We start from the raw sequence: 15,013 nt of genomic DNA, 5'->3' as shown, positions 1-15,013 counted from the left end.
AAAAAAAAAAAAAAAAAAAAAAAAAAAATTCCTCCAATATTAAATTCCTCTCTAATCCACTCTCTCGGCAACCTAAACTACTCAAGCATCTTCTCCACCTCCCACACAATTACCAAAATAAAGACGCACAACCGAGAAAGGTGACTCACAGTTTTTTCAGCTTAAATCAGCTTTATATTGCTTTTCTTGTAATCATTTACTCTCTGAACAGGAAAATGATATTCTTTTGGTTTTTGCCAAATTTGACTTCCATGTGCAGTATATTCCAAAACTGGTTGGCTTGAATCTTTCTAATTTTATAGTTATTGGTTTAAATTTTCCATTATTGTTTCCTAAGGGAATAATTCTTAACAAGTATTAACTTCCGATGCAGACAAAAACATAAAAGATTTGTTCTCTATGTCAGTTAGCTTTTAGTTAATAAATAGTCTAGTTTCCTAAAGTTCGTGGGTCATTCATCCCCCTCTGTGATTCTCAGAACCGATTTTCACAAATAAAAGGGTATATTCCTCCTTACTAGAATTTCATGATGAAGCCTGGTCTTAGTTCCCAGAAATTTTATCACTGTGTGGAAGAGACATTGGATGTTGAAATCATCATCTTCCTAGGTATTGGCATGACCATCCTTGCCCATCCCCCAGTGAAATCTATTAGTATCTTCACTTCTGTTAATGGGTTTGGGAATGAGTAGAGCAGTCTCTAAGAGATGCCATCACAGTAGTTGAAGGCCAGGAAAAAACAACAGTAACTAAACATTATTGTACATAATTTATCTAAGGAGAAATTAAAGACTGGAGTTAGGAAAGTATATATTATTCACAATTATAGGTCATATAATGAGCAGGAAGTTGAACCAGGAATCCCACAGAAGCAATACCAAAACTAGCAGTTTTGGATGCCTTATGAACGGGCAGAACACTCAGGATTTGGTTTAGCAGACGGAATTATTGGCTGGGAAAGCACTGTATATTTCAAAGTAACTACAAATCTGTAGCAAGACAGTGGTTGATAGTATTGGTATTGCTGTATTCTGATCACAATAAGGGATCGGTCTACAAAATGGTGACTGTTATTTGCTGAAGCAACCAGCTGGCCCTACTTGGGTGAAATCCAGGATTATGTGGTCTTAGCTCTGTGTGAGATATCTATTAGGTGCCCTATTATGGGCTGTGCCACAATTGGGCAGCGTCTATAACTGACCAGTGGGAGTTCAGCAACCTTTGTCCTAGTCCTAACCAAATTGTGCCATCACACAGTACGTGTTAGACACTAGTATTTGTTCATTGTATGGACTGCTTGCTCAACTCCTACTGTCAGTCATTGAACCAAAGCTATACCTGGCCAGAAAATGAAGCATGAACCCTGCCCTGAAGGAACTCCTGTTGAAAAAGAGACAGTGGTGAGAACGCATATTATAAAGTGGGTCAGATGTGAAGGTAGTGTACCGAGAACAGAGAACACGTGAGTAGCCAAGACTGTGTTATGTAGGTAAAGAGGAGGACTCTAATCAGGAAAAGTGTTTAGCAAGAAGAAAGTAGTGAAATGAGACCAGAGAATTGCAAGGAAGTCTGGGATGGAAATTGGATGGCTTGGAAGCTTGAAGAGATAATTAGGGGCAAGAAAGGTAACAAATATCCCTTCTGATTAAGATTGTATGCAGTCTTAACAACAGAAGAAATGTGGTGTGTTGAAAGTAACCCAGAAATTGCCTAGATGAAAATAACCCTTTCAGTAAATAGTGGGAAGAGAATTCTTGGCTCAGAAACAACACATGCAACTAACTTGGAGAGAAGCCACACTTGATGTGTTTTATAAACTAAAAGGAAGGCCGAAGATTCAGTGACCAGGAGGAGAATAAATCTAAGAAGCCAGAGAAGAAGACAAGGCCTGAACATATAGGAATTAAAGGCCTTAGTCACTGTGAGTCTGGTTTTGATCACAGGTAGAGGAGAAACCTTTCAGAGGCACACATTTTGAGGGACACCTTTAAAGAGATAACTTTAGCTTCTGAAAGAAGAACACTGCTAGATGTATTAAGAATAAAAGGGAAACTAAAAGGTAACCTATTTTTTGGTTTCTACTATAGATGATTGATTGCATCAAGGATGACCAGAAGACAGATTGGAGGTAGGAAATGGAGTAAAGGAGAAAAGAAATTTATTTTTATTAATTTGTTATTGTTTTCATAGAAACTAGGGGTACCCACAAGTGTCTAATGATGAAAGATATTGGAGAAGACTCAAGTGTCCAATTTGTGAGTTATGTGAGTAGATGAGAAAGAGATTTAATTAAGAGATCAGGACTTATTCCAAGGGACAGTTATATGCAAACTTTTGTAAAATAAGTTTGACTGGAGAGCCTGGAATTCTCCCAGCTGAGGCTCTCTAACCCACATGAATGGTACAGCCATAGACAACAACATTTGTGCCCTGCCTTAAGTCATAATAATGACAAAAGTCTTAGTAACACCAAGACAACGAAAAAGAGGAGGAGGAGAAGCCATCAATGTGAAGCTGGATAGGTGCTATATAAACAGGAACAGAGGAAAATTCCAACAGAAATGTATATTATAAAAGCCAAGAAAAAATGGACTCCAGGAGGGAGGCATTGTTCATAATTTTGAATATCCTAAAGAGGTCAGACAAGATAGTCCCATTTGTCTTTCTGAGACTCTACTGGAACTTCTGGGATTTTTTTGTGCAGTATCTTCAAGCCTAATTAATTCAGAGTTCATCACAGACTATACATTAATGGATCCTTCAATCCATGTTTCTTAAGCCAGATCATCAACTGGATGTCTTAACCTCAAAGAATTTGTGAGCTAGTTATGAGAATCATGTGAGAACCAACCATAAGAGTAGGTAAAAACCATTGCAAGTTAGAAAATTCTCCATTCAGGGTAGGAAGGGTAGGAGAGCCTAAAAGACGTTCAAAGCAGTGACATTGGCAATGAGAAGAAGCAAAGGACAACTAGTACTTAAGTTTGTACTAAGTACACTGAGACCTAGTCCAAGAAAAGGTTAGCTTTTCTTCTTCAGAATTCAGATTCTATAGTTTCAGAATCCTTAGGAAAAACTTCGCTCAACCTTTTGATCATTTTCCTTCAAAAAAGATAATAACCATAGATATTAAATTTATTTAAATTCACAAGCTAGGTTAATGTAAACCTCAGTAGAAGACTACCGGATAGTTATCAAATTTGGGGGAGCCTTGAAAAAAAATCACATATAACTAAATTATAATTAGCTCTCTAAACAAAGAAAATCATTGGAATTCTGGGAGAAAGCTAACTTAAATGTAAAATTCAGTAGCAGCCAGTAAGCACTGGCTTTACTGAAACAGGGAATCTTGGTGACTATTAATTTTATCACTTGTTTCTTATTTGAACCATGTAACACAATAAGTACTTTCTTCTCTTCTGAGGATGTTATGTAACTGTTACTCATACTCATCTTAATGCACCAAGAGGAGGCTAATTCATTATAGATTGTGGTGGTGGTTTGAGCCTTGGCTATCTATGACCTGACCCTTTTCTGAACACTTGCTGAGAAAGATTTTCAGAAGAATGAATGAAAAAGTATAGAAGACATTACAAATAGCCTTCAGCAAAGGATGCTATGGCTTCATAAGGTAAGGAAAAAAAGCAGTTATTTCTATGGTAAGATCTGGAAACCCAGAAATAGGCTGGCAGATCTAAAAAATATCCCCAAGAATAGAAGAGTCAGAGACCTAGTATAGAAAAAATATAATGTTGAATGGTATATTCTGAGATGAAAACAAATAAAAGGAAAAACATTTTTAATATTTGAAGGTTACATGAAAGAAGGATGTTTTTTACTGGCTCACCGTCTATTATTTTAGATAGATTAATATGTATATACACCATATCACACACATGCATATACATGTATATGTATACACAAATCCAAGATGAGTAAAAGCTTAGATTCTAGGCTCATTATGCTAAGATGTTCTTAACGTCACTGTTTAAAGCAGCTGATACTTGCATTTGCTTAACCTTTGAAGTTGGTGCTATTTATTTTTGTTTTTGCCTCTTCTAGCTCTTTTACACAGTCATTATTGGGAAGATATTAGGGTTTTTCCAATTTCCATTTAAAAACATCGTTTTGAATAGTTATTGGAACAGGAATTACAAACAATGGATGTGAGGCTAATTACCAACATTCTACATTTAGAGCAAGCTAGTGCATATGGAGACAACAGCTCAATATTTTAGAAAGTGCCAATTTGCTAAAAATAGATAAATATGGTGATGATTGCTGGAATTAATTCAAGAACATTCAAAATGAGATGACTAATATCAAGGAGTAGCGCTTGTCTGGGATAAAGTGCGTAGATCTGTTTTACACCCATTATTGCTCAATCTTTGGGCAGAAATTGATTCTATAAACTATAAAAGAAGAGTTAGATATGCCATGCCAAGTTAACAGGAATATACAACAACTAGGATTTGTCTTAGAACCAAGGTACCTGTCAGGTGTAGGCTTCTAGAAGGCAGTGGAAATCTGGTGCTTATATCTCCAGATATAATAGAGACTGGCTCCAACCTTTATTGGGTGAATAAAATCTGTAAGCTGTGAGACAACTACTTCCCTTTAGAACTCCACTAATGCTAAGGGTATTGTGGTTGTGTGGATGAGAAACGTCACCCATTGAGTCACGCATCTAACACTTGGTCCCTAGTCGGTGTTGTTTGAGGACGTTGTGGAAGTACACCATGCGGAAGTTAAGGGTTATAGCCTTTTCCACTTCTCTCTCTTTGTTTCTTGTGTGTGGTTGCAAATGTGATCAACCAACCTTCTGTTCATCGCCATGCTTTTCCTGGCTGTCATCACACCTTTCCCATATTAGGACTCTATTTTTCTGGAATCATAAGCCAAAAGAAACCCTATCATCCCTAAGTTGCTTTTCATCGGAGAGGTATATCACAACAACAGAAAGGGCACTCGTTGTGAATAAGAGAAGCAGCAAAACTGAGAAGAAAAACGTAGGGACCCAACACAGCTGAGGGAATTCGTCTGGACCCGAGTAGCTGCACTATGACAGGCGTGTGTGTGTGTGTGGGGGGGGGGGGATAGATGTTGGGACTCTTTCTCAGCATTGACTCTCTCCTTAGATTTACAGGTGTGGACTTCCAGAAACTATGTGACTTGGGTTTTCTTACAATCCCATAGAATTGTCCAAATGGCAGTAGTTGATCCAAGCAAGACCAATAAAACATTGTCTCCCTCTCTCCCTACCTTCCTCCCCCCTCTTTATCTCCCTTTCTTATACCTCCTTAATTTCTTTCCTCTCTATCCCTTTATAAAAAGGAAGAGAAGCTGAGGTGCTAGGAACTAAACTGTTTTAATGAAAACCCTAATAGAGAGGGCTCATGAATGAGTTTCTTCTGTTGAAGTTCCCACATCAGCCCTGGTTGCTTTAGGCTTGGATTTTTTTTCCAAACTCATAAGATCTCTAAGTTCCTTCTAATGGATTATTTTTATGCACACTTAAAGTCAAACTTTGATATTTATACCTAGTCAAGAAACTCATAAGTAACAGTAGAGACAAGAGAGAGATTAAAGATGATATTGACCATTAGCAAACTATAAATACAACTGTAAACATTTTTCCTTCTGAACAGTAGCTTAACCCTAGGTATCATTAGCATCCTTTCTATTACAAGTCCTTCTTGGATCCTTTATGCAAAACTTGTTGTTATAAAATATGTCATGTTGGGTTTTTTTATGTTAGACATTTGGCTTCTATGAAAGACAGAACCTTTGCACTAACGTGATCTGATTATTTTAAAATAATCTCAAAGCCAGGCAGTAGTGGTTCATGCCTTAAATCCCAACACTTGGGAGGCAGAGGCAGATGGATCTCTGTGAGTCCAGGACCAGCCTGGTCTACAAGAACTAGTTCCAGGACAAGCTCCAAAACTACAGAGAAACCCTGTCTCAAAAAAAAAAAAGCCTTAATATAATTCCAAATACATATAAAACTCATTTTCTTGTAGAGTAGGTATTACAGAATTATTTTGCTTTGTATGAAAAGTTGACAAATTGTGTTATGTTAAATGGGTAATTTATCACAGTCTTAACTATGAAGCCAATGGAAATGAATGTCCTTCTTAGAGATCTGTGGACTTGTAAGATTGCTTAAGGCATCCGGAGTTGAGTTTTAAAAGATTCAGGATTCTGCGCTTTTCAAATCAAGGTTTCCTAGTGGTGCATCAACAAGCCCTGAAACTGCTGTGGATGGAAATGGTGCCAGCTAATAATCTGCTGGGCCTCCAACCAGGCGGCAACTCCATTTCCAGGCTCCAGAGCAGCCCTACCGTCCCTCCACCTTCTTCTGCCTGACTGGGCCCTCATGTGATAATGTGAGCACAGCTTGTCTGATAATGCTCAGAAGCCAGTTTGGAGGTGCAGTGTTGAGGGAGAGTGGAGGCAAGCAGCATAGCAAACAGAGAAGTTGGAATATAAAGGGAAAAAATGATATACAGGAAAATAGTAGATATTTCTCACATTCCTGACATTTTCGAGTTAAGGACAATTTTAGTGTGTGCTTATCTGAATTCTGTCACTCAGGTTCTCAAAGAAAATGGTAAAGATCTACTCTGCTCCCATCCATCAGTGTAGAGCTAACATTTACTTAGTAGAGAACAGGAGAGGGATGTGGAGAATATATATCTTTGATGCAGACAACATTGGTACTTCTTGCTTGTGTAGCACCATAAACACTTTAAGGAGGGTCAAAAAGTCATTGTTTACATAAATACTTTTATTTTTCATCACTTTATTTGAGCCTCATGCCAACCTAGTAAAGAAAGTGAGTCAGGATTTGGAGGCTTTTATTATGCCAATAATACAGATGAATAAACTGAGGCTCAGAGAAATTAAATTACTTACCTAAGATCACAGGACAAGCAATTGGCAGAGCCAGGTCTAGAACCCAGGGGAGGGGTTTATTCCACTATAAAGACATGGAACAGGACATTAAACAAACAGCATCTAAGAAAGCAGGATCGCTACATAATTACGGATTGGAAACGCAGTAATTCACAGTCCCACACTGAACCCAAAATGACTGAAGTATGCCACTCCAAGCAAATAAGACAGAGAACTGTAACTTTAACCACAGTTGTCCTGTTGGAAAGATCGATAGCACTGAGCAGAACACACAGTCAGCTCTGAATAGCTACACAAGGACGGTCTTGGTTTCAGAAAATGTCTTTTTAGGTCCCATAATGAGTACTCAATCCCTATATACATCCCCTAAAGTAAATATGTATGGGAAGTCCCCAAGTGCTAGGCATACCTTAAAGTGCCTAATTTGCCTAAAATACATATTGGGAAGTTGGGCAAGGTATACTTTTTATTAACTAACGTTCACTTTCACTAGTCCCTAATACCAAGCACTAGCAGAAATCTGAAAAACTTCATTTGCATTGGAAGGGGGCAGGTAAGAAAATCCTAAGCTAGGGATATGTACAACATTTAGTAGGATATAGGACAAGGACATGAGGGTTGAGAAATACCATCCATCTTTTGGCAATGAAACACAAACTTCACTTACAAAGGCATCCCAACTAAGTTCATGGGAATACATCCCTTGACATCATGGAAATGTGTAGTTGCAATCTTCTCCATACTGGATGCCATAGGCTTGCACCAAGACCCAAACCTCTGAAGTCTGTTCAAAACTGGCAAAGATTCAAATGATCTGATTCCTCCATGTTTAGCCCAACTTTAAGAGATTTCTTACTATTCACCCTCCCTTCCGCTCTACACAAGATGGATGTTGATAGATAATATAATTTATATACTTCACAGAGAAGAACAAAGTTCAAATGTAGATAAAAATAATTATTGATCATACTCTTCAACACAGGCTAATACTACCCGCTAAGTAAAATCAAACAGCTGTGAACAGCGGGAGATGGACATGAAGTCTTTAAGGATATCTGTAGAACAAAGCAAGGATCATGAGTACACCAGGCTGCAAACAAAGGCCTTGTGGAGCTGTAAGAGTTTACTAGCCAAGTCTAGACTGGGATTCTTCACATCCTACGATAGGCCAGGTTTTGGGCGCTAGGATGGTGAGTATGGTAAGGGAGTCTCCTGGTTGCTGCAGCTAAGGCAGTTTGGAGAAATGCAGTGTATAAGAGGGATAATTTGGAGCCTGCTTGCACAAAAATCAGACAGGTGCCACATCTATAAGTTTGTAGCAATGGTCAATGAGAATGAATTCCACTTTAAAATTACTTGTCAGTAGCTTCCTTAAAATCCACTAGTGATTCTATTCATTTAAATATGCCACAACTTGTGACAAGACTGAACGTCTAGTTCCATATGTGTTTGGCAAGCAGACCATTCATAATTCAAAGTATTCACCCGGGAACTAGACAGTATGATAATTAGTAAAGACAGAGAAAGGATAAAATTTCATCAATTTTCACAAGAAGCTCACAGTGTGAACACACACACACACACATATATATACACACACTAGATGGTACAATAAGTGATAATGGAGATAGCTCAAAGTACAATATGGTCATAACAATAGTAGATAAAAATTCATTAATAGAAGACTGGAGCTAACTCTTATGAGGGAAATGGAAATTTTCCAGGCTAAGGAAAAAGTGTAAAGTAAGCAAAAGAGTGAGATATGAAACATAGGAAGTATTTAATGATGGCCTTATGAAGAGAGGCAATACCAGATCACGCCATGCATCCTGAAGGGTTGTTTAATGGTTTGTAGCCATCGGGGAGACATTCTAGAATTTTAATGAGGAAATTAGTGTGACCAGATTTACATCAGGTAAAGATAGCTTCTCCATTGGTTGGAAGAATGAAGAGAGAGCCTGTGGAACTAGGGACCCATATAGGCAGCTATTGCTTTAGGGCAGGTGAAAGGTAGCGCAAAGACTGAGCCAAGTTATTTATACAAACAGGTAAAAGTTGAAAAGCAAATAATGTATCCCAAGTCTTTTCAGCTACAGTCAAAAGATTCTGTAACTGACTGTGGGAGCTGAAATAAAGGACCACATTTGGAACACACCCTAGGTTTCTACAGCTCTGAAACTGGATGGATAGTACTGGAGTAGAAAATCCAAGGACAGCCAAAAACAGAGGACACCTGGTGCAAAAGACACAGGAGAAACTGGGGGGCTGGGCTCTCTAAAAACACTTCAAGATATCTATAGACCAGAAGGTAAAGATAGACATCTCAAAATTGCAGGACAGGACTGAAGCTCTGAATGTGGATGTGTTTCTCTGGGATTAATGAATGGGGTGACATGGGAAAGCACCAAAGAACAGATGGGAAGCCATTGGCCTTGAGTGGCTGGGGGAGTAAAATATCCTTCAGAGGATTTTTAACAGGTCCTGTTTGAGGAGAAGGGGGATTGGGAGAATTATCAGGGAAGCACAAAGAGAAGGCAGAGCAAAGGGAAATAAGATGTAAACTAATGGCTCACCTGAAATGGTACCCTGTGTCAGTGGAATCATGGGAGCAGAGGCCTCTTTAAAGCTGGCAGAAGAATAGTGAGTGATGAGTGGCAGAGAGGAGCATGAGCTTGGGATGCTCCTAGAAACTTTGTTCTAAAAGGAAAGAGAGAAGGGGTACTCTAGAAATGGGGATGCAAGGATCAGGAGACTCTGGGAACAGAAGTGATAGGGCACATCCACAGAGCACAGGAAAAGCAGCTGAAGCACTACAAACTGAGGAAATCTCAAAGGAGAGGTGCAGGAGTGGTTGACGATCTGGAGGAAACACAGAAGAGAGATCAAGAATCCAGGCAGAGCTCAGTGTGACCAGAAGTAACATCTCTAATCACAAAAAACAAAGTAATGTCCTGACAATTACAGGGGATGGAGAGAAAGCTGCCCTGTCCAGGTAAGAGAAAATTCTTCCTTATAAAGCCTTTTGAGGTAAAGGGGATGGGGCTGTTTGCTTAGTTCTTTGGTTGGTTGGCTTGTTCTTCCATCCCCATGACAGGAAGAGACAAAACCCAGGTGATGTGATCCATTCAAGGTGTCTGAGTCTGTAAGAGGCAGAAAGTAGGACTCACAGCATGGTACTCTCCAGGGACCTCTATAAAGAATTCAAGGCAATGGCACAGGTTCAACCTGTCTACACTCAAAATCCAAGAGGCAAGGCTCTGGTGTAATCACCCTCCCGCCCCCCCCCCCCTTTTTTCTTTTAAACAAGTGACACTCTCTTAGAATTAGCAGAGACGTGAGGGAGTTAAATGGTGTGCCTTCTCTTGAACTTTGAGAGGGATGCATTTCTTAAGCTATTCATAGAAGAAGGTATGTGTCTTAAAGTCAGTATGACCAGCTTCAGGGAGGGTGTGGTATAGCATGGGAAAACAATGAGTTAACACATAGCTCCATTATTGCCTGAAAGCCCTCTATGTCCTCCCCATGGGACCAAGTAAAACTCTGAAGTCTGTGGATTAATTCTGCCCCAGGCGTGTCACAAGCAATTTCACGATGACAGAAGCAGAAGACCCTGGGCCACCCTTTCTTTCGGTGAGCATGAGCTTTGCCCTTTACATTGCTACATCAAAGGAGGTTTCTGCAGTCTCACCAGCTCAGCAAGAAGGCAATTTAACCCTGTGTTTTCTGATTCCAGTTGCCTCAGCATAGTCTGCAGGAGTAGAGTGGGCAGGGGTCAGGGTGACATTCAGAGGAGTCTCTTAGCATGAAGGACCAGGGGTCATTGTGCATGTGCCATGGTTTAATTTTAATAATCAGAAATGAACACATTTCTGAATTCATCACAAACTGTGGAAGGTTCTCTGCAAGTCCAGATGATGTGGGGAAAAAAGCAAACAGACAAAAAAAAATCTTTTAAATAATTCCTTTTCTTTAATTTTGGAAATATGTGGAAGACACCATGATTTTAAAATATTAAACAGATTTAATTCTATTAAGTCGAAGGCCTCAGTTGAATCAATTGACTAAGTCCCTGGATGCCACTGGGTGTGGCTCAGAGAGTCTGAGCAGGAATCCAATTTCTTACTAGAAAGAATGTTCCCCTCACCCAGCAGCAGGGCTGTACCCTCCACACCTCCTGATGCTCTTCGTGGGAAGGAAGAGCAAGGCTGGAATTTTAAAGCATGGATCTGTCTTTCAAAGATGAGACTTATTTGTCATTTGGGGGAAAGGCATATATGCTAGCAGGGTTAGGGTGGGGGACCCTGGTCTGCTAGCTTGCAGGGTAATGTTTACACTTGAGCTACAAAATAAAGCCATTATTTTTAAACAAAGGAAACATCTCATAGTTTTCTTTCTCTGTAGACTATCACACCTTGCAAGTTTTTAATCGTCTGCAATATGCATGGTAATTGAGCTATTTAAAGTAAGCCCCAAGATATTTGAAAATCATGAGCCAATAAAATCTCCAGGATTCTTTTATTTTAATCCTCCTTTGCCTACTCCCTTGTCTTCTCTCTCTCCTCTCTCTCCTTTTTCCTTTAATAATCTACTGTGGTAAATAATGGCTAATAGAGATCATTTATGTGTTCCTCTCATCCACTGACAGTGTGTTACAACTTAGAACTATCTAAGGCTGCTTGCTTGCGCTGCTCAAGTGGAAGAGGAAGGAAGTGCAAGCCCTCCAGTCCCCCTCCCACACTGCTGCTGGATTGCATGGGTGTGGCAGAGTTAGACCTTTGCAGGTTTGTACCCTAGTTTTAGTCCCTACTAAGAACTAGAATGATAAAACACCTTTCAGAAGAAGAAATGAAGCCCTTAAATTCTTCCTGGAATGAGAGAGGATCATTTCACCCACAGGAAGAAAACCTGCATGAGGCTTAAGGATCCACACTATATAAATGTCAGTCAGTGTAATATGAGCCCACGCCCTGAAGACACCATTTCCTTCTGTCTGGTTTAATGATATCTTAAATACTGACTTATGCAAATGACACATAACATTATTACATAGGGCACATAACCATTTCATGCCCAAGAACCTATTTATAAAACATGTGGGTGAAAGGACCGTTTCCATACATTCTATCCCCCCCCCCCCCCCCCGTTTGCATCAGTGATACTAAAACACAGGCAGGCATATGGACTCCATACAGAGCGCTTGCATGATGGTTGCATGGGAAGTGTGCATGTGCTCTCTGCATTTACATGCAAATTCCTACAAGTCCCTAAACACACAATTTCATCTTCATCACTTTGCACACCAGAGTGAGTGCTCCAGGCTGTCAGTGAGATGGAGCCAGTAAAAACAGCTGTCCTCATTTGGGGAGGGAATTCCTTTAGCCCCAATTCCCTGTCTAAAAAACCACGCTTGGTTCCCTTTACTGAAGGAGATGTGTGGATACTCCCATACTACCATGCATAAAAATAGGGTGGGAACAAGCTGTCAACCAGCACACTTTTTTCCCCCAAAATTCAAGCCTTGAAAATGAAGAGAATTGGTTTCCTCAAGGCTCCACCTTCCTAAATTTTCTTTCATCAGCTGGTCAGTGCGATCCTCTTAGAGCCTTATTTATTTATTTATTTATTTATTTATTTATTTATTTATTTTTGTGGGTGTGTTTCGCCCTTGCACCTGTACCTGTTACATTTATATATTAAAAATGAAGGAAGACATGGGAATAAATGTTTTACAAATGTTCCAATGGAAGCAGCAGTTTCTGGAACCAAGAGGGATACAGCCAGCAGCACCCTTTGCTCCGCCTTGACAGACTTTTCACCATGTATCCCTTCACAACCAAGTACTTACATTTATTTGTTTGTTTGTTTTGGGCTTGCTTCTCCTCTAACTACTTGAACCTTCTGCTTATACCCCTTTTCCTCTACCTTTTTCCTCCTCACTCCCCACCCCTCCTTCCAGGGCGCTGGCTACATGTGGCCAGGCTGAATGGCTGTTTCCTCTGCACTCTCCTCCACCCCCTTTGGATTCAGAGTGTGTTTAACAAATTGCCCAATTTCCAATACCTGCATGAGGATAATACCAATCCCCCGCCTTGCACCCCACCCCGAAGGCAATCTGTGTGCAGAGGGGTTCTTCAACCACGACTGCCACCCCACCCCGCCCCACCGTGGGCACACGGGCACACAGACCCCACACCCATTTCTCTTCCTAACCTTCTCCAAAAACCACTCAAATGTGCCCTCAGGGATGTTTGAAGGCTGCGTTTGGAGAGGGTTGCAACGCTGTGGGTTACTGCAGAATACCCAGCTTCTCACTTCTCTCCACCCTCACCCCGATTAAGTTTCAAAATGTCTTTCAAGAAATAAGTGAGCAATTTGAAATGAAACGGGGTGGTGGTGGGGGAATCTAGGCAGTGGGGGAGGGGAGCTTGGGATTCTGGCTTGTCTTGGACGCGTCCCTGATCCCGATGGATGGGAGTCACCATGCCTATCCTCCGGGATATTAGCACCCCTCCTGTCATTGCGAATGTAAGGAAAGACTCGCGGGAAGGGGGAAAGAGAAAAGCCCCGGTTTCCAACAGGTAATACCGGCTTGCCTTTCCCATCCCATCTAAGCTCAAAGCTCCTAGGGGCGTGGTCCACCCTCTTCCCGGACCAGCTGGCGCACAATCCGCCTCTGATCTTAGGAAGGGGATTTTCCCCCTCGGAACAGCTAGTTATCCCCCAACCCCTGTTGTCTTAAGGCTCTCTTTAAAAATAAAAATCTCCCAATGAGTTTCATTCATTCGTTAAATAAATAAATAAATAAATAAAACCTTCACATGTATTTTTCCACATTTACCTGCTCCCCTTTAAAGCTCTTGCGAGCTCGAAATCAGGTATCTTCCGCAGCACATGTGAGAAAAATTGAATCACAGAACAGGCAATGCTCAACCGTGATGATAATTCCCCCAAGCACGCTTTTTCACAAATAATATAAAGGATAGCTTTCTTATCTCGGACATAGAGTCTACATTGTCCCCACACCCCTTTTCACATCCACACCCTCAAAACCAGAGACCTAGCCGCTATGCACTTACTAATAGGCGAGAGGGAATGGTATTTCCAGCCAAGCCGGCATATTTCTCTCCCCTCGCCCTAATTAGTAACAGCATTCCAAAACCAAAGCATGAAAGACAGAAAAGAATAAAGCTGGGATGCAACCATCAGTTACCATATGCTAAAGAAATCAGAGCACCATGCCAGGGCAGAAACAGTTTTGTTTTTTTTTTAAAGAAAAAAAATTTTTTTCCTGCCTTTTACAAGGAAATACTGTACTCTGGCAATTTCACAACAGCAAGAAGTAAAAAATCTTAAGCTCTACCTGTTTGGTTCTTCTCATACAGCACAGCATGGTGGTATCTTCCCCGGCCTTCTTCCTGCCTCCTCTCCTTTCCTCCTCTCTTCCTTATTCCCCCCCTCTCCACCTCTTTTCTGCTCGCTTGCTCACTCGCTCTCTCGCGCTAGCGCGCTCTCCCTCCCTTCCTCCCTCCCTCTCTCCCTCTCCCTCTCTCTCTCCCTCACACACACACCAGGGCAGTTAGCAGCAACTGTAAGGTCCACAGCTATTGCACACCGCACATGCTTCTCTCTCTCTCTCTCTCTCTCTCTCTCTCTCTCTCTCCTCTCCTCTCCCTCCCTCCGTCTCTTTCCTCTCTCCTTTTCTCTCTCTTTTTTTTCCTCCACTCCCTACCGAATCTATCTTTTTCTTCCTTCTCTCTGGGCCCCTTTCTCAGAAATGTTCACTAGCTTTCAGTGACTAATCACTTCCCGTAGCCCCTACCCCCATTCTAGACAGTCGCCCCCTCCCAGTCCCCTGCCAGCCTCATGAATATTTAAACACCTCCAATCTGGACCCAATTACCCACCGACTTTTGCACTGCATTGGGAGGGCTATAGGGTGGGGGCAGAGAAGGATATTCCAGACTGTTAGAGAGTGGATGAACATGTTTTAGGGATAGTGGGGCCTGAGGAATGCTTGTGTCTCTTTCCCACCTCTCCTCTTTTCCAGGACCATAAGAACAAACATGCAAGGAGCTTATAGCTGCCATTTAGATTTT

At 41.0% G+C, this 15,013-nt stretch overlaps 1 protein-coding gene across 1 annotated transcript in view; it reads right to left on the bottom strand.

Annotated features, from left to right (window-relative positions):
- The window catches only part of Gap43 (growth associated protein 43), an 87,654-nt gene extending 73,238 nt beyond the window's left edge, over nt 1-14,416 (bottom strand). The window contains exon 1 of the mRNA XM_041673076.1: nt 14,278-14,416. Within this exon, the coding sequence (XP_041529010.1) occupies nt 14,278-14,307 (30 nt within the window). The 5' untranslated portion in view covers nt 14,308-14,416. The remainder of the gene's footprint in view (nt 1-14,277) is intronic.
- Between the last annotated feature and the right edge of the window lie 597 nt (nt 14,417-15,013).

Source organism: Microtus oregoni, unplaced genomic scaffold (genome assembly GCF_018167655.1).
Source record: "Microtus oregoni isolate MIOR12 unplaced genomic scaffold, Mior012 000023F_ref0000262, whole genome shotgun sequence".
In the NCBI taxonomy this organism is placed as follows: Eukaryota; Metazoa; Chordata; class Mammalia; order Rodentia; family Cricetidae; genus Microtus; species Microtus oregoni.
The sequence above is the reverse complement of the archived record's forward strand: the minus strand, read 5'-3'. Positions and strand labels throughout refer to the sequence as shown.